The sequence below is a fragment of the Schistocerca gregaria genome, chromosome 2 (genome assembly GCF_023897955.1).
Source record: "Schistocerca gregaria isolate iqSchGreg1 chromosome 2, iqSchGreg1.2, whole genome shotgun sequence".
NCBI lineage: Eukaryota > Metazoa > Arthropoda > Insecta > Orthoptera > Acrididae > Schistocerca > Schistocerca gregaria.
The window spans coordinates 374,686,621-374,711,705 of record NC_064921.1 but is presented as its reverse complement, the minus strand read 5'-3'; the positions used below and the strand labels follow the sequence as shown (position 1 = coordinate 374,711,705).

The window sequence follows — 25,085 nt, the reverse complement described above, 5'->3', positions numbered from 1 at the left end:
TCTGACGATTGTCTGGTCAAAGGTATATGTGACACTCATCGGTGAAGAGAACGTGATGCCAATCCTGAGCGGTCCGTTCGGCATGTTGGTGGGCTCATCTGTACTGTTCTGCATGGTGTCATGGTTGCAAAAATGGACCTTGCCATGGATGTCAGGAGTGAAGTTGCGCACCATGCAGCCCATTGCGCACAGTTTGAGTAGTAACACGACGTCCTGTGGCTGCATGAAACACATTATTCAACATGGTGGGATTGTTGTCAGGGTTCCTCCAAGCCATAATCCGTAGGTAGGGGTCATCCACTGCAGTAGTATCCCTTAGGTGGACCGAGCGAGGCATGTGATCAACAGTTCCTGTTTCCTCCATGTCCTAACAACATCGCTTTGGTTCACTCTGAGATGCCTGGACACTTCCTTTGTTGAGAGCCCTTCCTAGCACAAAGTAACAATGTGGACATGATTGAACAATGGTGTTGACTGTCTAGGCATGGTTGAACTACAGACAACACGAGCCATGTACCTTCTTCCTGGTGGAATGACTGGAAATGATCGATTGTTGAGCCAGCCAAAGAAGGTGGGTGCTGACAGATGTGAAGAATTCTACTGAACTATCAGTTTAATAATAAATGGTTGTGAAATATTGATGCCACAGAATAATGTATAAACTGGTAGAAGCTAACTTCAGGGAAGATTACTGTGTATTCTGGAGAAACATAGGAACACATGAAGTCATACTGATGCTATGGCTTATCTGAAAAGATAGGATTAGGATGAAGAAAGATAAACCTCTGTTTACATAATTTGTAATTTTAGAGAAAGCTTTCGTCAGTGTTGACATGACTACACTCTTTGCAGCTTTGAGGGTAGTAGGGATGAAACACAGAGAGCAAAAGATTATTTACAGCTAGTACAAATACCAAATGGCAGAGTTACAAGATTCAAAGGACATAAGAAGGAAGCTGTAGTTGAGACGTGACTGAGACAGACTTGTAACCTATTCCAGATGTCATTGAGTTGGTACAATGAGAAAGCTATGAAGGAAACAAAGGAGAAATTTTAAAAGGGATTTTAAGTTCAGGCAGAAGAAATAAAAAGTGGCATTTTGACAATGGCATTTTAATTCTCCTGCTCACTAGGCAGATGCAATAACCACTATGCCAGCCTGGCACAGTGGCTTTGCACAATTGCACACACTACCCAAGCAGGCCTCCCTCCTCAATCCAAATTCCCGTTCATGCCTCATCCCATTTGGTATTCCCCCTTAACTTGAATGGGATTGCAGAGGCTCACCAACTGTATCGGAATAGCACCTCAGCTTCCAACGAAATGAGCGATCCCTGAAGTATGAATGGAAATTTGGATTGAGGAGGGAGGCACGCTAGTGTAGTCCATGCATTTGTGCAGAAGCCACTGTGTTTGGGTGGAGTAGTGGTTATCACATCTGTGTACACATTTTCATTTGCTGCTTCAGTCTGCATGTACACATCATAGGTGTTCGAGATTTGAGGCTGTCGGAGACAACTAAGGATTGGAAGATTAGTTGAATAGAAGGGATAGTGTATTGAAAGGAGGCTGTAAGATGAACATCAATGCAGTAGATTAAGAAATGAGACATGAAAAGTAATAGACGAGTTTTACTATTTGAGTAGTAAAATAGCTAGTGATTATCGAAAGTAAAGGATATAAAATGAAAGAAAAGTGTTTCAGAAAAAGAGGAATTTGTTGGCATCAAGTATAAAATTCAGTGTTTGGAAGTCTGTTCTGAGTTTCAAGAGTAGCTATGTGTTGAAGTGAAACTTGGGTGATAAGTAGTTCAGGTAAGAAGAGAATAAAAGTTTATGAAATGTGGTGCTGCAGAAGAATGCTGAAGATTAGATGGATTAGATTGAATAACTGATGAGAAAGTACTGAATTGAATTGGAAAAAAAGAAATTTATGGCATTACTTGACTAAAGAAGGACCAGTCGATAGGACACAACCTGAGGCATCAATGAATTTTCAGTTTGGTAGTGGAGGGAAGAAAAATAGTACTGGGATGCAAAGGTTTGGCTACAGTAATCAGGTTCAAATGGATGTATGTTGCAGTAGCTATTCAAAGTTGAAGATGCTTTCACAGGATAGACTAGTGTGAAGAGCTGCACCAAACCCATTTTCAGACTGAATGCCACAACAATAATGTTGAAAAGTAACCTTCATAGTTAGTCATCATGCATAGCTTAAAATGAAGTTATTTCTAACAGAAAGGATGGTTTTTATATACAACACATGAATGGATAGACTGTCTTCATGGTCAAGGTAGTTTAGCACGAACTGCTCTATTAAAGATGATATGCTTTTGCCTTTCTGCACCAACAAATTACAGGGATGCACAGAGCCTGCACATGAGGAATCAGCTTTTCGCTTATGCAAACATTACCAGAGTTGAAAGTCACTATCATAATCATGCTATTAAAAGAATGAATACTTTAAAATGTTAAAAATTAAACAGTGTGAAATTAATGCCTCTCTTCTCTATATTATGAAGTATGTGATGAATAATTGATTAGTTCTAATTATTTTCATAATTTGACAATCATTGTAAATACATGCTACACAACATAAAGGAAATATGTTTGACACATTTAGAATAATCTTTCTTGAAAGCTTTGTAATGATATTATGCATACTGTTACAGGAATGGCAGGCAAAAGTTGCAGAGGAATGGCAACAGTTACCTGATAATGAGAAGGAGGAGTACTCAAAAAAGTCACAGCGTGATCTTGCAGACTACCAAGAACGGCTGCAAGAGTGGGAAGAACGCATGATTCGCCTTGGCCACATAGATATAGTGCGGAAAGAAGCTCTTATTGAGTCTCGTGATAGTTCAAGAGGTACCCTTAGTCATCGATCTCACAGTCGAGAATAGCAATATGCTTGCTCCAACCCATCACCCGTGGCATCAAAACAGATTGTGGAAGGTATGTGATTTTAGATGTTTCTTGGCAGCTCTTTACTTTGTACCAAAGTTTTTATATTCAAATTACAGAGACCTTAATTTTGATTATCAGCCAGTCTTTCTTGAGTTTATAAATATATCACTTTGGGATTTTATGTGTATGTCAGAGTGATTTCAAATACCAAAAAATGGTTTTAATAAAATCATTTCAAGTATTAGGCTGCATCTTTAGGAAACACTAGAACTAATCTGCAGAAATTTCAACCATTTCTGCAATGGTCCTCTTAAGAACTCTTGAACTGTTCAAAAGGGACCACTGCAGAGATGGTATAAGTATTGCTATGTTAGTTGTTTTGGTGCCTCACAACAATGTGGCTAATATCCAAAATGGTTTTATTCAGATTTACACACTTGAACAATGATTTTGACATTCATGTTGTATTTGTTATGCATCATTGTCAAAGTTAAATTACCAGATGTACTATCATGATTTAGATTTATAGCTGTCAGTTCCTTCACCTTCCTTCCTTCCTTGCCTACACTTCCTAAACTCTTAGTGAATAATGATTAATTATCATAATATGATTTTTACAGCATTACAAGGTCTTCCATTTTGTTATTGTTTGTGCATGTCAGATGAAATATACTTGAGTGATCAAAGAGAATGTGAAATCACCAAGATGTGTAAATGATGAGAATAACTAAGCACAAAGGAGCATCATGTATGATTCTAGTAGCAGTTTTCTCAGAACTTTGGTAGATGAGTTCTCTTTTACACTTGTTGCACTAAAATAGTGCACCTCAAAAATTTAGTACAAAAATTTTATCTAAAATTTAAATTCATTTTTGTGCATGTCTCATGATATATTGTGTACTTTTGTATGTTGTGTACTGCAAACAATGTATGATGTGCTAGAGCATCAGCTGTAATCAGCATTTCTGCTTTATATGGTTTTTAGCAGTGGTAGCCTCATTCAAGGAATCATTCAACCTGAATTCCACTTTGTATCACGGTGAATAAATGTACATTTTTGAGAAGTTTCAGAAGTTGTGATGCTGTTCATAACATTTCATACTAAGAAAAGAAAAAAAATACACATTATAATAAGCATATTTTGTTACATTTAATTTTCCCTCTATAACATTTCAGCTCCTCAACACCAAATTAAAACGTTCCACTTCAATTTGTTTGCACTTATAGCGATCCCAGCTTCCTCAACCAAATTAAAACATTGCATTAGGAGGTGTCTGCTTCGTGCAAAAGGTCTTGAGTTCATATTGACGACAACAAGTAATTCTTCATTACAGACGTTTATTTACAAACAGAACTGACAGACTTCACAGACTCAACAACTGACTCTCAGAGCTAACTGCACTGCATATCCGAACTGGCCACTGACAACTTCTAGGTGTATTAATATTTTTCCAAACAATGAGAGTCTTTGACAATGTTTTGTTTACAATACGATAGCAATTCACGACTTAAAACTAAATTAGACATTACAGAATTTTAGTCCAGATTAAAGTAAGTAAAAGGATCAGTACATATAAATTCTTACAAGCATAATTTCCAAATAGATTTTATAACATTTTTCTACCAGCTTCTGGGTAACCTTCACCAGATTTGTACCGATGTTTCCAGAAATATCTTGACATTTGATTCTGGATATTTCTTGAGTGATTTAGAACAACTATTTATATGTAAAATGATTTAAATCGTGTTTCAAAACGTAAATAAATCTTTTTAGCAATATTTCTTGATACAAATCGTCTTTCGAAATTAGGTTATGAAACAGTCTTCACAAGTTTTCGTATTTTTGCAATCATAATATAGAATTTCTCCATAGAAAGTTCCAGAAGTGTGCATTAGACTTTCATTTACAGACTTTCTCTTTAGCTGGTGAGTTTTTAAAAGTATCTTGTCCATATTATACGAAATAATTTAGCTCAAAACTGATAATTTATACAATTAATCAGAGCTACAGCAAACAGTGAGTCTTTCTTTTACAAAATGAAATATAATTACAAAATTGAATAACACTAATATATATTTACATTAATTCTATTTTTGTTCTTTCTGTGCAAAATGTCCTAATATTGACACAGTACAATATTTAAACATCACCAAAGTTTCCCTTTACATTTTGCATATCTGTATCGACATCCCCTAAAAGTCTACAGTATCGAATACTTCAATATGTCCCAATATGTCCTGTAATGTTACACAACCCCCCCCCCCCCCCCCCCCCATCAGCACTTCCACGTGAAACACGGAAGGGTTGATGTCCTTACATTACAAAACAGAAAAGTTTTACACATATCTTTGGTGTCTTCTTTCTTGAAGACCGGTGATCTTCTTTCTTGAAGACCGGTGATCTTCTTCCTTAAAGGTCGGTATACCTCAATACCACACACTGTATTTCAATCTCATCTTCACAGTCCGTATGGTTTCCATATACACTGCAGGCTATCACAGGCTGCAATAGCACAGTCCGCTATGAATGTACAGCATACAGTGGTAAAACCCAGTTAAACATTAGCAAAAGCATTTGATAGTCGGTGGACCGGTTTTTAAGGACACAGAAATTTGAATTCTCTAAAGTCTAATTTACTCAAGAAAATTTACTCTAAATAATTTCTTAAAGCTAAGAGAGGATAGACTGACAGATGGAGAAAATTGATTATACAGGATCACAGAATAAGTGTAAGATGCAATGCCAGAATACGAAAATGAAATATGACAATTGCATAGCTAGGGGACCTAGTGTTCGCCAAACACTTAGCACACACAGAACGTATGCTCCCCTGAGGAATCGGATAAATACAACATAACAAAGTATACAAAAATATCCTGGTAAGATTACATATAAAAGTCTATAAACATCTATTATCTAAAATACTTTTTTACATTTTTTTTATACAATTTCAGTTCGGTCACGTTTCGTAGGCCTAACAGTCTGCCAGAATTTGGGTAGACTAGACGGTAGGCATTCGGATGAGGATTGTCCTGAATCTTGAAAGGTCCAACGTATATGTCAAAAAACTTTTTTAATTCACCACTGATGGCTTTAGACTTCTCTTGTGTTTTAACAAGGACCAAGTCTTCAATTTTAAATTGAGTAGGCTTCAATCTTTTGTCATGTCTACATTTCCTCTTATCACCTTGAGATTTCATGGTCTTTCTCACTATTTCCTCTCTCTCTTGAGTACTTAATGGTTTGCAGACTGGAAAATCAATGAAAACACTAATTGGATGTGGTGGTTTACTATTATACTGTATTTCATAAGGCGAAAACCCTGTTGAGGAATGCTGTAGGCTGTTCACAACATCTTCGAATTTCTCAACATAGTCAATCCAACTAGCATGATCAGTATTGCAGTAGGTTCTAAAGAATCGCCCAATTTCCCTCATGTATCTCTCTGAAGGGTTTCCTGATGGATGATAAGCTGAAATAAGAATGTGACTTATATTTTCATCTTCAACAAAAGCTTTCCATACTCCAGAAGTAAATTGAGTCCCATTGTCTGATAAGATTTTCTGAGGTTTTCCAACCCTGCCAATATCATCAAAAACATCACAGTAATTCCACAATAATCTTTCTAACTCTACCTTCTGTTCTTGGTTCAAATTATCTGATTCCGTAATTTTTCTTGAACTATATCCCCATATTCTCCATCGTCATAATCCTCAGTAATTTCCTCTACACAATAACCACTGTCTTTAGAAAATGTAACGTCCCTAATTTCAATTCCCTTATCAGCACAGTTTTGAACCAACATGTCAGTACTGGAACATACTCTCGTCTTAGGATCAATAAAGGTAAACAAACTCTTTTCCCAATCAAATGCTGCATTAGCTTTTAATATCCAGTCCATACCCAACAGTACATTCTCATTTAGGTCACTTATTACAAGACATCCTTGAGTAAACTGTACATCATTTATACTGAAGGACAACAACACCTGTCTATTAACAATTTTGCTCAGTTTGCCGGTAATGCCTCTAATTTTTATTCCAACAACTGGTAATTCAACGAAGTCAGGATCATGCTTAATTATATCTCTTAATTTGCTTGAAATGGCACTAATTGGACTCCATGTGTCAATCAAACAATACCCTTCCCAACCTGCAGCTTTAATTTTTATGTATGGACTACCAATAGTGGTGTTTTCCCTTTCTTCCTGTTCTTCATACAAAAGATCTTCTGCTATCTCATAATACCTCTGTTCCATATTTAGGTTTTCTTTATTAGGCAATACTTTCTTCAAACTTCTAGGTCTACTGGAATTTACTGGAATGTCTGGATTACTATTTACCTCACACGCATCCGGACTAGTACCCCGTTTGATGATTTCATTAGGCTTAAAAGCAGAAACTGGTTCACATATTTCCCTTAATTTGATCTTAACATCATTGTCATCACTGTAATCTTTAAATTTGTCCCAAACAGATTTCAAAATAATCTCAGATGCATCAGCACAATCAACCCCCCTGTCTCCTGATGTATTACTAAGCTGAACTGGCACAATCTGATCCTCATGTGGAATGTAGTTAGAGTTCCTGGCACAACTATTCTCAACACTATTGCTTATAACATCCTCCTTAACTTCAACATAAACTATTCCATCCAATTCACCATCAAAATCTTCTAGTACATAATCACCATTAGCCTTAACATCAACATTATCATCATCATCGCCTGAGCTTACACTACAAACACTACTAGTATCACCAACATTACTCACAACACCATCTTCTTCACCAACCACATCCATATGAATATCAGACTTTCCAGAAACTTCAGTACGAACATCATTATGACAACTTACATCTCAAACATCACCACACATAAGTTTGTACAATCCAAAATTATCAAAGTTATCCTTACCTTTCATTTCAGCATTAGGTGCTTCTTCTTGATTATATAAATTTGCAATTATATCATCTTCTAAGCCTACTTCATCAAAGGTAGCCTGGTTCCTATTAGAGTTGTTTCTAGTATTTTCTCGGATGACATTCCAAAATTTCCTGTCAAATTTAATTTTTTCATTACCTCTATCTACAGATCGATCATAAGCATACTGTCTATACTGGTTAGGTCTCTGATTGTAGTGCTGTCTGTTCTGGGTGAAATTAGCCTGATTTTGAAAATTCCTTGCCCCAAACTGACAGACTCCCAGTGGAGCATTTAGTCGTTTAAAGGCCTATGTCTGTCGTTTCCCTGCCTCGGGTTACCTTCTCTCATGTCATTACCCCAGGACCTGTTTCGATTTTCCCATTCTCTGTTTGAATTAAAGTGCTGATCATTCCTACCAAAATTTCTTCTGTCATTGCTATTATAATTATACCTGTTGTTGTTAAAGTTTCTTCGTTCACTATTATTGTTATTATTTCCACGGTTCGGTTCCCACCCTCTGTGTGATGAACCTACAAAGTCGTTAAATCTGTTGTTTTGTTCAAAGGCTCTATCAAGTTTGTCCACATATTTCAAGAATTGTTCTATGGACTCATCTGGACCATATACTAAACCCCATTGTACTCTTTTCGGAAGTCTCCGTTTTAGTGCATCAATTTGAGTTAGCTCATCAAATGGCTTATCCAGATGCACTAATTTTTGCAACTGTTTCTCACAATAGGCTTTCATTGACCCATCAGATTCTCTGTAACTAGGACCATTCAAGAATTCACTTTTGATTCGAGCTTGCTCAGTTTCAGACCAAAATTTGGTTAGAAAACATTTTTCGAAATCTTCAAAGGACATTTCCGCGGAACAATTCTGATTGGCCCACGAAAGCGCCTCACCATCAAGTAATTTCTTTACAAATTTTATCTTAACACTATCTGTCATTATGGACGTGAACTGCTCCTTGCAGAATTGCATGAAGTCTTTTGGGTGTATATTCTTGTCACCGGGATAAGTTTTAATGGGAAAATTTCCCCATACCCCATTACAACTATTACTAAAACCTTTTTGCAACATAGTTTCTTGTATTTCTACAAATTTTCTGTCTACAGTTTTTTCGACATTACCTACTCTACTACAAATTTCTGTGACCTTTTTGTCAGAATCAGATATGAAAGATTCAATTTCGCTTTCAAAAAATCGTTTTGTCTGGTCAAATTCATTTCTCAATTGAGAATTTTCGTCATTTACATAATCAACAACTTTTTTAAGTTTTGACTGGTTATTTGAAATTTCGTTACTTAAATCAGTTTCAAGGACAGAAATTTTGCTCTCAACCGTGTCCACACGACAACTAAGTTATTTTTGGTTTGACTCAAAAGTAATTTGCCATTCTTCGAGAACCTGATTAGTGTGAGCAATCTGTTCTGTATTTGAATTTATTTCTGATTTTAAATCACACACAGCCTTCGAAATCGACCTGTCCATCTGTTGTTGTGTCTGTTCAATTTGTTGACGTAATTCGGCACGAGAATCGTCCATCTTCGAGTTTGTGTTATCCAACTTAGAGTTTAACTCTGAAAACATTTGTTTTAACATTTCCAACATTCCTACACTGTCAGAAGCACTTTCCCTAATAGGTGTACTCGCTACACCGCTGTCAATACTGAAATCTGCGTATTTTTCCATTATTTTAGGAAGCAGGATGGTTTCGCTCGGTTGATTCACTCCTCTTCTTGTGACCCCAGAATCGACGTATTTACTTCTGAAGAATGACTGGTCCGTCGTATATCCTCTTCTTGTGGTCCCAAAACAGACGTATTTTATTTTAAAGAATCACTGGGTGGTCGTCATATCCTCTGCTTCCTCCACCAAATTATAACATTTCAGCTCCTCAACACCAAATTAAAACGTTCCACTTCAATTTGTTTGCACTTATAGCGATCCCAGCTTCCTCAACCAAATTAAAACATTGCATTAGGAGGTGTCTGCTTCGTGCAAAAGGTCTTGAGTTCATATTGACGACAACAAGTAATTCTTCATTACAGACGTTTATTTACAAACAGAACTGACAGACTTCACAGACTCAACAACTGACTCTCAGAGCTAACTGCACTGCATATCCGAACTGGCCACTGACAACTCCTAGGTGTATTAATATCTTTCCAAACAATGAGAGTCTTTGACAATGTTTTGTTTACAATACGATAGCAATTCACGACTTAAAACTAAATTAGACATTACAGAATTTTAGTCCAGATTAAAGTAAGTAAAAGGATCAGTACATATAAATTCTTACAAGCATAATTTCCAAATAGATTTTATAACATTTTTCTACCAGCTTCTGGGTAACCTTCACCAGATTTGTACCGATGTTTCCAGAAATATCTTGACATTTGATTCTGGATATTTCTTGAGTGATTTAGAACAACTATTTATATGTAAAATGATTTAAATCGTGTTTCAAAACGTAAATAAATCTTTTTAGCAATATTTCTTGATACAAATCATCTTTCGAAATTAGGTTATGAAACAGTCTTCACAAGTTTTCGTATTTTTGCAATCATAATATAGAATTTCTCCATAGAAAGTTCCAGAAGTGTGCATTAGACTTTCATTTACAGACTTTCTCTTTAGCTGGTGAGTTTTTAAAAGTATCTTGTCCATATTATACGAAATAATTTAGCTCAAAACTGATAATTTATACAATTAATCAGAGCTACAGCAAACAGTGAGTCTTTCTTTTACAAAATGAAATATAATTACAAAATTGAATAACACTAATATATATTTACATTAATTCTATTTTTGTTCTTTCTGTGCAAAATGTCCTAATATTGACACAGTACAATATTTAAACATCACCAAAGTTTCCCTTTACATTTTGCATATCTGTATCGACATCCCCTAAAAGTCTACAGTATCGAATACTTCAATATGTCCCAATATGTCCTGTAATGTTACACCTCCAAGCAGAGTTTACATGTCTGCATTTATCAAATTAACTCTGCTTTTTTAATTTGTTAGCAACTATAACCTCAAAACAGAAAATTAGTAACTATTATCACACGTTTAATAGAAATCTCATTCTGAACACTAATTACGTGAGGTCTAAAAGGGGATTAGTAATATGTAAAACATAACAGATCCAGAAATTAAAAGAGAATCAGCAGGCTTATTGTAAAAGTTATTTGTTTATTATTCTGTAAAATTTGCACCAGCCTTGGTGCAGCTCCACCATGAATGCTGTTCCTAAACACAGGATGAGTTAGTTGACACTTGTAAGAAGCTGGAAATTTCCGTGACTATTGTCAACCAGTTGGAAGCCGCTGCAAATGGGTGTTTCTGGAGAGCATGCAAGAGTGATGTACCAGAGATACTTGAAGTACCTGAAGTACCAGGTGGTTAAGATTAAAGTAGAGCTGCTCAAGGAGGTCCAGTGTGGGCTGTAACTATCGTATAACAATGAAACTAGGTAGATATGCTAATGTGTTAATGCAGAACTGATTTACGGTGGAAAAAAAATTAGTTCAATGTTGGCAACCAAGAGCAAATCTGGCTCTGTACAGCATCTCGTTGTTGTCTACAGTACTCATAGTAAACAAATTGTCGAAGCAGTGCTTAGTAGTAAAGTCAACATTATGCCTGTCTCAATTGCTTGACCTTTTCTGCTCATGTCCTGTTTTTAGTCTATTACACATGGAAACATTTCTATACACCTTTCTTTCATTCACAGTGCCAGACTGCAGCTAGTGCCAAAATTGGAACTAATATTTTTTTTTGCATGATTCTATTCTGTATTAACACACTACAATATCTACCATGTTTCATTGCCATATGGTAATTATGGCCCACACTGGATGTCTGTGAGTAGCTGCATTTTGATTATAACCACTCGGTTCTATCCTTGTTTGTGAGAGGCACATCAGTGGTAGGGAAGACAGGTACCATGGAGAATTCAGGGTGTTACACCCATCCCTTCTAACCAACAAGTTCAAGGCGCTGCCTTCCACAGAAATGGAAACTGAGCTAGTGAGGCTCACTTCACCTGTTAGGAAACCTGTTGTGACATGTTTTAAGAGGAAGGAGATGCAAAAGGGTAAAGGTCTATTAATAATTGACAGTTAAAACATACGGCGAATAATTGTATCACTTAGACAAATGACAACAAGAATGTCAATTCCACTCAGTGCATGTGCCTGGGGGGTGACATTCAACATGCTTGAAGAGACTGTTCTGGCAGCCATTTGACAGAACAGGGTGCAACCAACTGTAGATTGTGGCACAGTTTTTAGAAAATAATGTCCGTCATCTGGGCTCCGAGGCCATAGGTGGATCATTCCACTGACTGGCATGGAAAATTGGAAAAACCAGCCTTGCTCAGTGTTTCATCTAAGCTGATAATTTGCATCACCAGAACTGATCTTGGTTCCTGATTGTGAGTTAAGTAGAAGGACTTAACCAGAGACTTCGAATGTTCTGTGACAAGCTAGCCTGCAACTTCCTAGACATGGGGCATAGGGCTGTGAACTGTAAGGTCCCCCTAAATGGGTCAGGTGTGTACTACGCATCAGAGACTGCTACCCAGGTAGCTGCCTGCATCTAGGGCACACATAAGAGCTTTCCAGATTAGGCGACACCCCATCCAGCTGTAGGGAACCTAGATGTGTCAGCATAAGATACACAGAAGTGCCCCCTGCAGGTAAGAATATTAAAATACTAGTGGTTAACTGCTGAAGCATTGTGAGATGGGGGGGGGGGGGGGGGGGGGGCGCTTCTAAATTGCTGTTGGATATTTTTGATAATGTCTGTCCTCTCTATTTTTTTTTACAGATGTGTAATGTTTGCCATGCCTTTCAGACTAATTACTAAGCCTGAGGCTTTCAGAGATTTTGCATACATTGTTAACTAAGAATACGAGTCTTTCATTTGAATTCCATATCAAGTGACACAAAATGTATCAAGTTACAATATAGTGCTTATTTAAGAATTCCTCTGATTTAATTTGTCCCCAAGATGATGCTGCTCCATGTTTCCTTAAGGTAAAGATCAGTCTTATTCATTGTTTACAGGTTCCAGATTCTTGCAAGCTGAAGCCAATAAGTAAATATGGCAACAGCAGAAAATGTTGAAACTGGCAAATTTCAGGCATTATGAACCACAGCTTCTGCCATGACTTAAAAGAAAATGATTTAAAATGCAGAGTACATGTTCTACTGCCATTGCTCCCCCTTCCAACTATTGTTTATTTTTATGTAGCTTCTAGCAAGCATTGATTACATAATTGATGTACATTAGGATTTTTCTTCTGTTTGTTTCAGAGTCCATGGAACATCAGGCAGCAGGTATGTAGGGTTTAGATTCTGTCATTAAATAGACTGTGGTTACTATGTAATTTAATTGAGTTTTATTGTGATATCACATGTGACAAAATCTTCGTAAACATAACCTTGGGAGAGGGGGGGGGGGGGGGGGGGGGGGGAGAGAAGAGCAGAATGTTGGCATAATTGTTCTATTAAAATTTTGTTGAATGTTCAAGCATGAATCCGTAAAAAGTGCTTATTTCGAACACATTAGTGCTCTACTAGGCATAGTCCTGTTGGAAGCGTTACGCTGTTGTTTTCCTCTGACCTTTGAACTGGCTTACCCAGCCAGTTATAGGGGGAGAAACAGTTCAATGTCAATTGTGAACCACAGTGCAACTCAGCGTTTTTCTTGGCAAGAGACATTTCCAGAGGTGAAAAAAAGTGATAGTTGACACACAAAAATCCTAGGATTGACGGGAGATTGAACCCCGAGATCTTTAGATTTCTAGCCTGGCACTTTGCCAGTGAGCCATCAAGCCACCACATGAATCTACAGCACCTTTGAAATAAATTTTCTGTTCTATGTTTTATATGACTGACACTGTCCGCCTTAAGTTTTTATGGAAATGACACAAAACACAGATAAAGTTGGTAAAAACTATGCAGTTGTTGAAATCCTAAATGTAGCAGCAATGGTTAGATCAATAAGGAGATTTACATACACACATACATACTTACTCTGCTAACCACCATATGGGGATTGGTGGAGGAGCCCTTGTACCAGTACTTGTACTTTCCTTCCCTGTTGCACTCACAAATGGAGTGAGGGAGATATGACTGTATGTTTGCCTCTGTATGAGCCTTAATTTCTCTTATGTACCATCGTGGTCCTTTCACAAAATGTAAGTTGTTGGCAGTAGATTGTTCTGCTGTCGGCTTCAAAAACCAGTTCTCTAAATTTTCTCAACAGTGTTTTGTGGGAAGAACATTGTCTTCCCTCCACGGATTCCCACTTGAGTTCATAAAGTATCTCCATAATAATCAAGTGTTGGTCAAACATACTGGTAACAAATCTAACAGCCCGCCTCTGAATTGTTTTGAAGTCTTCCTGTAATCTGACCTGGTGGGGATCCCAAACACTGTATCAGTACTCAATAATGGGTTTTGCTACAGGTCTATATGTGGTCTCCTTTATAGGTGAGCTCCACTTTCCTAAAAGTCTCCGAATAGACCAAAGCTGACTATTCGCCTTCCATACTGCCGACCTTACATAATTGTTCCATTTCATACGCTTTTCAGCTTTACGCAAGATATTTAATTGACTCTTTTTCTTCTGAAGCAACACACCACCATTTTACTGTTTTATTATTTATTTAAATACAGGTCAGGGTTTGGCCTGTTATACCATTTCCAGGTATTTAATTTTACATCTGCAGTCTGTAACATATATTGCAGGACACTTAACATGTCGTCAAGCTCAAAGTTTCCCATAAATTAAGAAAAATATATATATAAAGATTGGTAATTTAATTGATGTGGCTGTGTCAGACAGCACACTACTAATTCTACATTTGAACATTATGGGATTGCTATTCCTGTTCATCTACATTAAGTTACATTTTTGTATCTTTAGAGCAAGCTGAAATTCATCACATCAACTATAAATTTTTTTCTAAGTCATCTCATATCCTCCTATAGTCAGTCAATGACTAAACCATTCCGTACACTACAGAATCATTAGCAAACAGTCACAGATTGATGCACACCCTATGTATCAGATCATTTATCTATATAGAGAGTAAGAGTAGTCCTATCACACTTCCCTGTGCACTCCTGTTGATACTCTTGTCTCTGATGAACACATGCCATTGAGGACTACGTACTGTATGCTATTGCTTAAGAAGTCTTCGAGGCACTCTCATATCTGGGAACCTGTACTGTATGCTCTCACCTTTGTTAACATTCTGCAATGGTGCACTGTGTCAAACTTTTTCTGGAAATCTAGGAATATGGAATCTGCCTATTGCCCATCATCCAAGTTTCGGCAGGATATCATGTGAGAAATTTATTATATTCAAACTCAAAATATCTTTTAAGAATTCTGGAGCAAACCTATGTTAATAGTAGTAATTTTGCGGATTGATTTTCTTACCCTTCATATGGATAGGAATCACCTGTGCTTCTTTACAGTCACTTGGGCTTTACACTGGATGAGATATTTATGATAAATGCAAGCTAACTAAGGGGCAATGCTTTAGAGGACCCTCTGTAATACCGAATTTATGTTTTCATCCAGACCATGTTAGTTACATATTTTCAGCTCTTTCAGCTGCTTCTTAATGCAATGGATGTTTTGTACAATGTCCTTCATACAGGATTCTGTGTGACGATCAAGTGATATACCACACAGTATGCACAGCCACAAAAAACATAATACAATGTGTACCCATTCACTGTATTAACAGTGTTGTGACAAGCATAAGCCAATGTTTGCCCATCCAGGGCAATAACTAGTGTCACCACTAGGGTTTACTACCTAGAGAAGAATTTCCATAATTTGCTCATACAACCACACTATGCACAGACACAAAAAAGTGAAATTCAATCACAAGGATCCACCTACTGTCTCTGCACAAACCAAAATGAAAGTGTGCACACTGGAAATTCTGTGCAAGCTAACTACCTAAACAACATATCTACACAAACAGCTGGTGTCTGATTGCGAGGAAGATGTAGAACAACCTGTTAAACCATAGGTCTCCCCACTAAGAAAAATAACTTACTTAACAAATTACAATTTTTTTATAATTTTCAACTTTTGATAAATTATTTTAATTGATGTAATTAATCTGTCATAAGACTGAATTCAATATCGTTTTTCCACACAGCAGAATATGCATGATCATATATAAGTGAAATCATTTTAAGTTTGTGATTACTAATTTAACAACAGTTTCAGTTCTCTTTTGCTTATCTTTATAATGTACCATATTCCTCAAAGGCAATTAGCTTTACAATGCTTTTAAATCACTGCATATACCAGCACCATGTTCTCAAAGTTATTGAAATCGGTGTATATACGACCTGGGACAAACGGGAGATCTGGGAAAAACCCGGGAATTTTTGCAATTTTTATGTCCGTATTCTGGAACATTCAAAATTATAATTTTGTGCAAAAAAAAATGCATTAAAAATGAATGAAAATTCTTTTCATTTGACAATTTTGTTTTAGGTAATTATAAATTTAAACAAACATTTTTACAAATTATCAACATTTGTTGTTCTCTTAACGACATGGTTTGTTTAGTGTCAACTGATGTATAGTCTACAGTTCCTCCATACGTCATTAACTAATGAATAAACATGAAGTGTGTTCATAAGTAAGTGGAATACTCAGTGCAATGTATTGAGTGATACATTAACAGACGTGTATCGATTAACACATTAAAAGTTGTGTACCAACTACTCCAACAGGAGACTCTTGGCTGTTACATTTCAGTGGCCACATGTAGGCAAACAGCTCATGCATAAGCAGTCAGGTAACCAGGCTGTATCCCATGCTCCCATACTGCCGTGAACTAGTGCCTGCGAACAGGGATGACCAAATGGCATGTACACGTGCAAAATGTGGTACAAAAGCACTACTTGGTGCTATCTATGCCTACTTGCAAGAATGCTGATGTGTGCTCGCAGGGTCCGTTGACCCATTGGGCAGAGTTGAAGCAGCCTGGTCTAAATACAAGGTGTATATACTCCAGTACAACTGGGAATTTTTCATTGTCTTAATTCTGAGTTAAATTTTTGTAATTTTGACTGCCTGCACACATTGTAGCCATCCTAGCAACACTAACTGAAGAAGTGAACTGTAAAAGCAAACAGTCCTAGATATGTAACTTGCTACTATTCTGACCCTGACTTATAAGGCATTATGCCATAATAAGGAACCAAACATGAGGTAATACAGTAATGTTACTCAAAGAAAACTGGCTTCTTGAAAACCACACTGAAAAGCTTTAGGAGAATTTTACATATCTACCTTCTGTAAAACACAAGCACAGAGCGAGGTGGTGCATGGTTAGCACACTGGACTCGCATTCAGGACGACGACGGTTCAATCCCGCGTCCGGCCATCCTGATTTAGGTTTTCCATGATTTCCCTAGATCACTCCAGGTAAATGCCAGGATGGTTCCTTTGAAAGGGCACGGCCGATTTCCTTCCCCATCCTTCCCTAATCTGAGCTTGTGCTCCGTCTCTAATGACCTCGTTGTCGACGGGACGTTAAACAGTAATCTCCTCTGTAAAACATAATCTTTTTTGATTGCAAGACATGTTTCAACACTTTCAGGTATCTCCACTAAGCTTGACATTATTTTTTAATTTGTCTGTTTGTTAAATTTACTGAACACCATTCTTCAGTAAATCATAGACTGGCAGCACATCGTGTCTTATCATTGCAACTTCTCACAAGGCTCTATATTTTCATCTGGAATAGAATATAAACTGCCAACTACACATTTTCTTGGCTTCACAAGTAGCCTTGTTAATTTTTATACAGTTTGAAAAAGTCATGAAGAGCTTATTGTTCTTACTTCTGTTGTATAAAGGCAACTTTTTTAAAATTTTTGTTAGAAATTTGTATTCCTTCTTACCAGCTTTCTGCAGTGCTGTGATGTAAACTTGATTGGAAATGCTATATAACAGTATTGTAGATAATAGATAAAAAGCTATGTTAAAGTCACCACATAGCAAAATTTTAGGGTACGTTGAGTTGTGAAACAGATATCGTGCCAAGGACCACTTGCTAATTTTGCATTCCTTATTTGGATAGGATATGGTAAAATAATTGCCCTAACTACACTAACTCTGCATATCCTCTCCAAACAACATACTGCACTTGATCACGTGATGCCCCACTGCACATGAAATTCTAAACAGAAATACGATGAATGTGTATGAGCACAGCAAACATCAAGCATGGAATTCCTATGTCATCATAGCTACACATGCACAGTAATCTGTCTTTTGATGCTATCTGGCAACTTTTCAAATGAACTTATTTCTAAAATGTCACTGGAAAATATTCAAATGGTGGTTTGAGAAGCATTACTTTCAAAGTAAATTTCCTTGTACAAAAGATGAATAATGTTGCCTGTTAGAATTTCTTAAATCAGAGTGCTTGACTCTCATTCAAAACTTGAACACTTTGAGGACCAGCAACTAAGAAAAATTTTGGGGCCAGAAGACGCACATTTATGTTTGATATATCTTACAGGATCAACTAAATGTTGCTGAGCTCTTGGACAGAGTCCTCCTTTGGAGAACACACATCGTTGTATTGTTTAGGCTGATTATGTTGTGTCCTTGTGCTCAGATTGCCAGAACAATAGCAAGAAGTATAGCTTATTAGGACTGTGTGTGTGTGTGTTTTCCTTTATCATCATTTACTGCTTCTTCATCTTCTTCTTGTTCTTCTGCATGTTAACTGACTCAAATATACTTTTATTCCTGTTATTTGAAATAATAATAATAATAATAATAATAATAATAATAATAATAATAATAATGTTGTTGTTGTTGTTGTTGTCTTCAGTCCTGAGACTGGTTTGATGCAGCTCTCCATGCTACTCTATCCTGTGCAAGCTTCTTCATCTCCCAGTACCTACTGCGACCTACATCCTTCTGACTCTGCTTAGTGTGTTCATCTCTTGGTCTCCCTCTACGATTTTTACCTTCCACGCTGCCCTCCAATGCTAAATTTGTGATCCCTTGATGCCTCAAAACATGTCCTACCAACCGATCTCTTCTTCTAGTCAAGTTGTGCCACAAACTTCTCTTCTCCCCAATCCTATTCAATACCTCCTCATTAGTTACGTGATCTATCTACCTTATCTTCAGTATTCTCCTGTAGCACCACATTTCGAAAGCTTCTAATCTCTTCTTCTTCAAACTTGTAATTGTCCATGTTTCACTTCCATACATGGCTACACTCCAAACAAATACTTTCAGAAATGACTTCCTGATACATAAATCTATATTCGATGTTAACAAATTTCTCTTCTTCAGAAACACTTTCCTTGCCATTGCCAGTCTACATTTTATATCCTCTCTACTTCGACCATCATCAATTATCTCACTTCCTAATCTAATTCCCTCAGCAACACCCGATTTAATTTGACTACATTCCATTATCCTCGTTTTGCTTTTGTTGATGTTCATCTTATATCCTCCTTCCAAGACACTGTCCATTCCGTTCAACTGCTCTTCCAAGTCCTTTGCCGTCTCTGACAGAATTACAATGTCATTGGCGAACCTCAAAGTTTTTACTTCTTCTCCATGAATTTTAATACCTACTCCAAATTTTTCTTTTGTTTCCTTTACTGCTTGCTCAATATACAGATTGAATAACATCGGGGAGAGGCTACAACCCTGTCTCACTCCTTTCCCAACCACTGCTTCCCTTTCATGCCCCTCGACTCTTATGACTGCCATCTGGTTTCTGTACAAATTGTAAATAGCCTTTCGCTCCCTGTATTTTACCCTTGCCACCTTCAGAATTTGAAAGAGAGTATTCCAGTCAACATTGTCAAAAGCTTGCTCCAAGTCTACAAATGCTAGAAACGTAGGTTTGCCTTTTCTTAATCTTTCTTCTAAGAGAAGTCGTAAAGTCAGTATTGCCTCACGTGTTCCAACATTTCTACGGAATCCAAACTGATCCTCCCCGAGGTCCGCATCTACCAGTTTTTCCATTCGTCTGTAAAGAATTCGCGTTAGTATTTGGCAGCTGTGATTTATTAAACTGATAGTTCGGTAATTTTCACATCTGTCAGCACCTGCTTTCTTTGGGATTGGAATTATTATATTCTTCTTGCAGTCTGAGGGTATTTCGCCTGTCTCATACATCTTGCTCACAAGCTGGTAGTTAATGGAATGTTCTAATGGAATGTTGTCAACTCCGTGGGGCCTTGTTTCGACTCAGGTCTTTCAGTGCTCTGTCAAACGTATCTCCCATTTCGTCTTCATCTACATCCTCTTCCATTTCCATAATATTGTCCTCAAGTACATCGCCCTTGTATAAACCTTCTATATACTCCTTCCACCTTTCTGCCTTCCCTTCTTTGGTTAGAACTGGGTTGCCATCTGAGCTCATGATATTCATACACGTGGTTCTCTTCTCTCCAAAGGTCTCTTTAATTTTCCTGTAGGCAGTATCTATCTTACCCCTAGTGAGATAAGCCTCTACATCCTTACATTTGTCCTCTAGCCATCCCTGCTTAGCCATTTTGCACTTCCTGTCGATCTCATTTTTGAGTCGTTTGTATTCCTTTTGGCCTGCTTCATTTACTGCGTTTTTATATTTTCTCCTTTCATCAATTAAATTCAATATTTCTTCTGTTACCCAAGGATTTCTAGCAACCCTCGTCTTTTTACCTACTTTATCCTCTGCTGCCTTCACTACTTCATCCCTCAGAGCTACCCATTCTTCTTCTACTGTATTTCTTTCCCCTATTCCTGTCAATTGTTCCCTTATGCTCTCCTTGAAACTCTGTGCAACCTCTGGTTCTTTCAGTTTATCCAGGTCCCATCTCCTTAAATTCCCACCTTTTTGCAGTTTCTTCAGTTTTAATCTACAGGTCATAACCAATAGATTGTGGTCAGAGTCCACATCTGTCCTTGGAAATGTCTTACAACTTAAAACCTGGTTCCTAAATCTCTGTCTTACCATTATATAATCTATCTGATACCTTTTAAATTTCTTTATTTCGTAATTTAATTCTATTCTCTTAATAAATTTTTGAGAGATTTTGAACACTGAAACTGTTCGTGGACATCAGACAGGTGATGTGAGAATTAAACTGTGCCAGGTCCACAGATATAATTCTTAAAAACTGCAAAATAAATATATTACCAGTACCCTCTTTTAATCCAATAAAATAAAACTAATTACATTTCTTCTCCCATGTGACTGTTGCGGTTATGTTTATAACAGTCTCAATGCCCAGGTCCCATGGCACATTGGTTGCATAAAACAAATAACAAACTTCACATCCGTTACATTCTTATTTATCTCCCTGTCATTTTCCAAACTATCATCACAAAGCAGTCATGTAACTTTAATTTGTGTCATAGACTTTTATGATAAAGTTATGCAAGTATTTTTGAGAAAGTTATAAAGAAATTGTATTTCTTTCCAGTTCGTGTCAGGTTTCATCTTTTTGCTATTCCAGAGATTTTATGCTTGGCACTTTGATTTGCCTATTCACAGTCCTAATTCTGTTAAGAGTGTATTGCAGTGGAATTATAATAATAATAATAATAATAATAATAATAATAATAATAATAATAATAATAATAATAATTATTATTATTATTATTATTATTATTGTAACATCTAATCTCAGGAGACATCAGTGCAGATTAAAATCAAAGTATGGTCTGATATTTCCAGCAGATAATACAAAAGCAAACTGTAATGGACTAGGAAGACCAGCTACAAATAGAGAATAATTAAAACTAAACCCAGAGCAAGGTGATCAGTAGGCACATGAGCAAGAAAGAATTTTAAGATACTGAAAAATAAAGCCAGTAAAAGAAAGAGAGAAAAGTTGCACAACATGAAGAGAATATCATGAATTTTGGAATGAGAAAACCTTTCATACACTTGAATTTTTCCTAGAGCGTCATTTTTGCAAACTGTTTTTAGAATCACAACAATTTCTGCAGCATTTTCCCCAAGAAAACAACACGTTGTTTACCTACACCCACCATTATTATAAAAGGACAGGGCAAAATGTAACCCACTTATTAGAAAAAAGTGTACTAATTGAAATCTGCCGAAGACCTTGCTTTCAGTGAACTATCGGGTAGCCCCTTGTATGCTTCAAATAGATACTTTCATTATGTCTGTCTGTCCTTACCAACAACCAAACAGTTGTACATCCAAATCAGAGCAATCTTTGCTCATTAGGTGGTATTACAGACAGGCTGTTACATGTTGTTTTTTACCTGCTACTGAGGGGACAGCACAATAGATGTTTTTTTGGTTTTTTGCCAACTCTTGTGAAAACTGCCATTCACATTATACCTGTCTTCCACGTTCATTGCACCGGCCTATAACAGTGTCTTTTCACCTCTGTAATCTCTGGTTAATATTGCTGAATACCTAGAAAACTGTTATGAAACAAACAAAACATGAAAAATAAGAATAAAAAAATCACCATAATAATAGTGTTCAGGTGCTCTCATTTTTTCTCCAGACAAGAATCAAACCCCTAACCTTTTGCTTATGAGCCTGTACCTGAACAGTTATGCTGGTTATATGTCCCTTTATCAAAGCTGTAGAGCATCACAGGAAATTCAAAATTTTTTCTGTTGAATATTTGCAAATGAGGGCCCATCAGGATGAATGGTTGCAGGGTTCAGTACTTGGGACCTTAACCTACATCACCATATAATGATTTTAAAAAAGTAGATGCCACCACTAAGGACCTCTCCTAAATTCCTCTTAATTACTGTGCTTGCATTCAAGCAATTAACACGCCCCCCCCCCCAAAAAAAAAAAAAACACTAATGCCCTATGCTGGTCACTTTGATGCCCTGTACCGGCCAGTGTGGCCGAGCGGTTCTAGGCACTACAGTCTGGAACCGCGCGACCACTACGGTCGCAGGTTAGAATCCTGCCTCGGGCATGGTTGTGTATGATGTCCTTCCGTTAGTTAGGTTTAAATAGTTCTAAGTTCTAGGGGACTGATGACTTCAGAAGGAGCCATTTTTGAGCCCTGTTTGTCCATTTTCAACTCTTCATTTGGCTGTGAAAATGCAGAGAAAAACCCATTGTGCCAATTTACACTGAGGTAATATCTCATAATATCATGTCATACCTCCTTTTTCCCAGTGTAATGCAGCAACTCGACATATCAAGGACGCAACAAGTTGTTGAAAGTCCACTGTACAAATATTGAGCCATACTGCTTCAATAGCTGCCCATAATTGCAAAATTGTTGTCAGTGCAGGATTTTATGCACAAAATCGTCCCATGTCGGGTGATCAAATCATTCACTTGAATTGTCCAGAACGTTCTTCAAACCAGTTACGAACAATTATGGCCCAGTGACATGGGACATTGTCATTCATAAAATTTACATTGATGCTTGGGAAAATGAAGTCCATGAATGGCTACAAATGGCCTCCAAGTAGCTGAGCCTAATCATTTCCAGTCAATGATCAGTTCAGTTGGACCAGAGGACCCAGTCTGTTGCAAGACTACTATGGAGCCACCCACACTATTACGGAGCCACTACTGCCTTGCACAGTGCCTTGCTGACAACTTGGGACCATGGCTTTGTGGGGTCTGTGCCACATTCGAACCCTACCATTGGCTCTTACCAGCTGCAGTTGAGAGTCATTTGGCCTAGCCACAGTTTTTCAGGAATCTAGAGTCCAACAGATATGGTTGTGAGCCCGGGACAGGCGCTGCAGCCGATGTGCTGTTAGCAAAAGTACGCACATCAGTAATCTGCTGCCAAAGTCTATTAACACCAAATTTTTTTCACAGTGTCCTAACAGATCCATTCATCGTGCATCCCACATAGATTTCTGTGGTTATGTCATGCAGTGTTGCATGTCTGTTAGAACTGACAACTCTACGTAAATGCCACTGCTCTTGGTCATTAAGTGAAGGGCATCGACAACTGTGTTGTCAGTGGTGAGAGGTAATGCATGCTCTTCTCGGCACAATCTTGACACTGTGGGTGTCAGAATATTGAGTACCCTAGTGATTTCCAAAATGGAATATCCCATGTTTCTAGCTACAATTACCACTCCACATTCAAAGTTTGTTAATTCCTGTCATGTGGCAATGACCACATTGGAAACCTTTTTGCATGAATCACCTGAGTACAAATGGTAGCTCCGCCAATGCATTGCCCTATATCTTGTGTACATGATACTATTAACATCTTTATATGTGCATATCGCTATTCCATGACTTTTGTCAACTCAGTCTGGAGCAGTACTTGTTTTTGCTCTGCTCAAATGTTGGCGAACAGTCACATTTAGTGATTTAGCATTAATATATGCTGCGAGGTGATAAATTCTTCCGGGACAGTAGATCATCTGCAAGAGTGTGTTACCTGTAAGTGAAGCTGAGGGTTGCAAATTGTTGATATGAGACTTCTTAAACCACATACCTCTGCTGCATAAGAGTATGAAGAAGTACATAATTAATTCGTTTACCTATAAGTCACAACTTACAAATCTCAAATTCACTGCATTTTCTTTAAATGACAAAATGATTACTGTGCTGAAGTTTAAAGTCCATATGTTAATTATGTATATTGCATAATCTAGTTATTTTAAGAGAAAACTATGTAACAGGCAGAAAAAGTGAAATACATTCTAGAGTTTTTCAGTTATTGCAAATTGGTCAATTGGTGTTTCTATTGTCAGTAGAAAGTGTTTCTATTATGTAAACATGTTGTACTGCAAAATTTTTCTCTCTGAGATTATTTGTTTGCAGCAGTGCTGAAAACATTTGTTTTTGTTAAATTATGGCCAAATTTCGTGCTCAAAAGTTATAAATCTCCACAATATGTCATAAAAAAGAAATCAAGTGGTTATATGTGGTTTCTGACTGTTAAAAGTAGTGGTGAGCAAAGGACAATGAAAAGAGCAAATAATCACAATACACACACATTTGGCAACCAATGATTTCTCCAGTATGACATAGGGACAAGTGCAGCCCTGCTCATGCCATTGCACTCTTAATTTCTAAGGCTATGATTATTTTGAAACACTGCAATTGAGGCATAAATTACAAAGTGATAATCTGAAGCAGTAAAAATTCCAGGTTGGAGTATCAACAATATTATGAAGATAATGGATTGTTACTCATCATAAAGATGACATGTTGGATAGCAGATTGTCACACATTGAGCTCCTGCAAA

General features: G+C 37.2%; 1 protein-coding gene across 2 annotated transcripts in view; it reads left to right on the top strand.

Annotated features, from left to right (window-relative positions):
* LOC126320067 (transcription factor A, mitochondrial) overlaps positions 1 to 25,085 on the top strand; it is a 91,872-nt gene that overhangs the window by 60,393 nt on the left and 6,394 nt on the right. For both annotated transcript variants that reach the window (XM_049993749.1, XM_049993751.1), the window contains exons 5-6: positions 2,672 to 2,954; positions 13,158 to 13,181. In XM_049993749.1, the coding sequence (XP_049849706.1) occupies positions 2,672 to 2,902 (231 nt within the window). In that variant the 3' untranslated portion in view covers positions 2,903 to 2,954; positions 13,158 to 13,181. The remainder of the gene's footprint in view (positions 1 to 2,671; positions 2,955 to 13,157; positions 13,182 to 25,085) is intronic.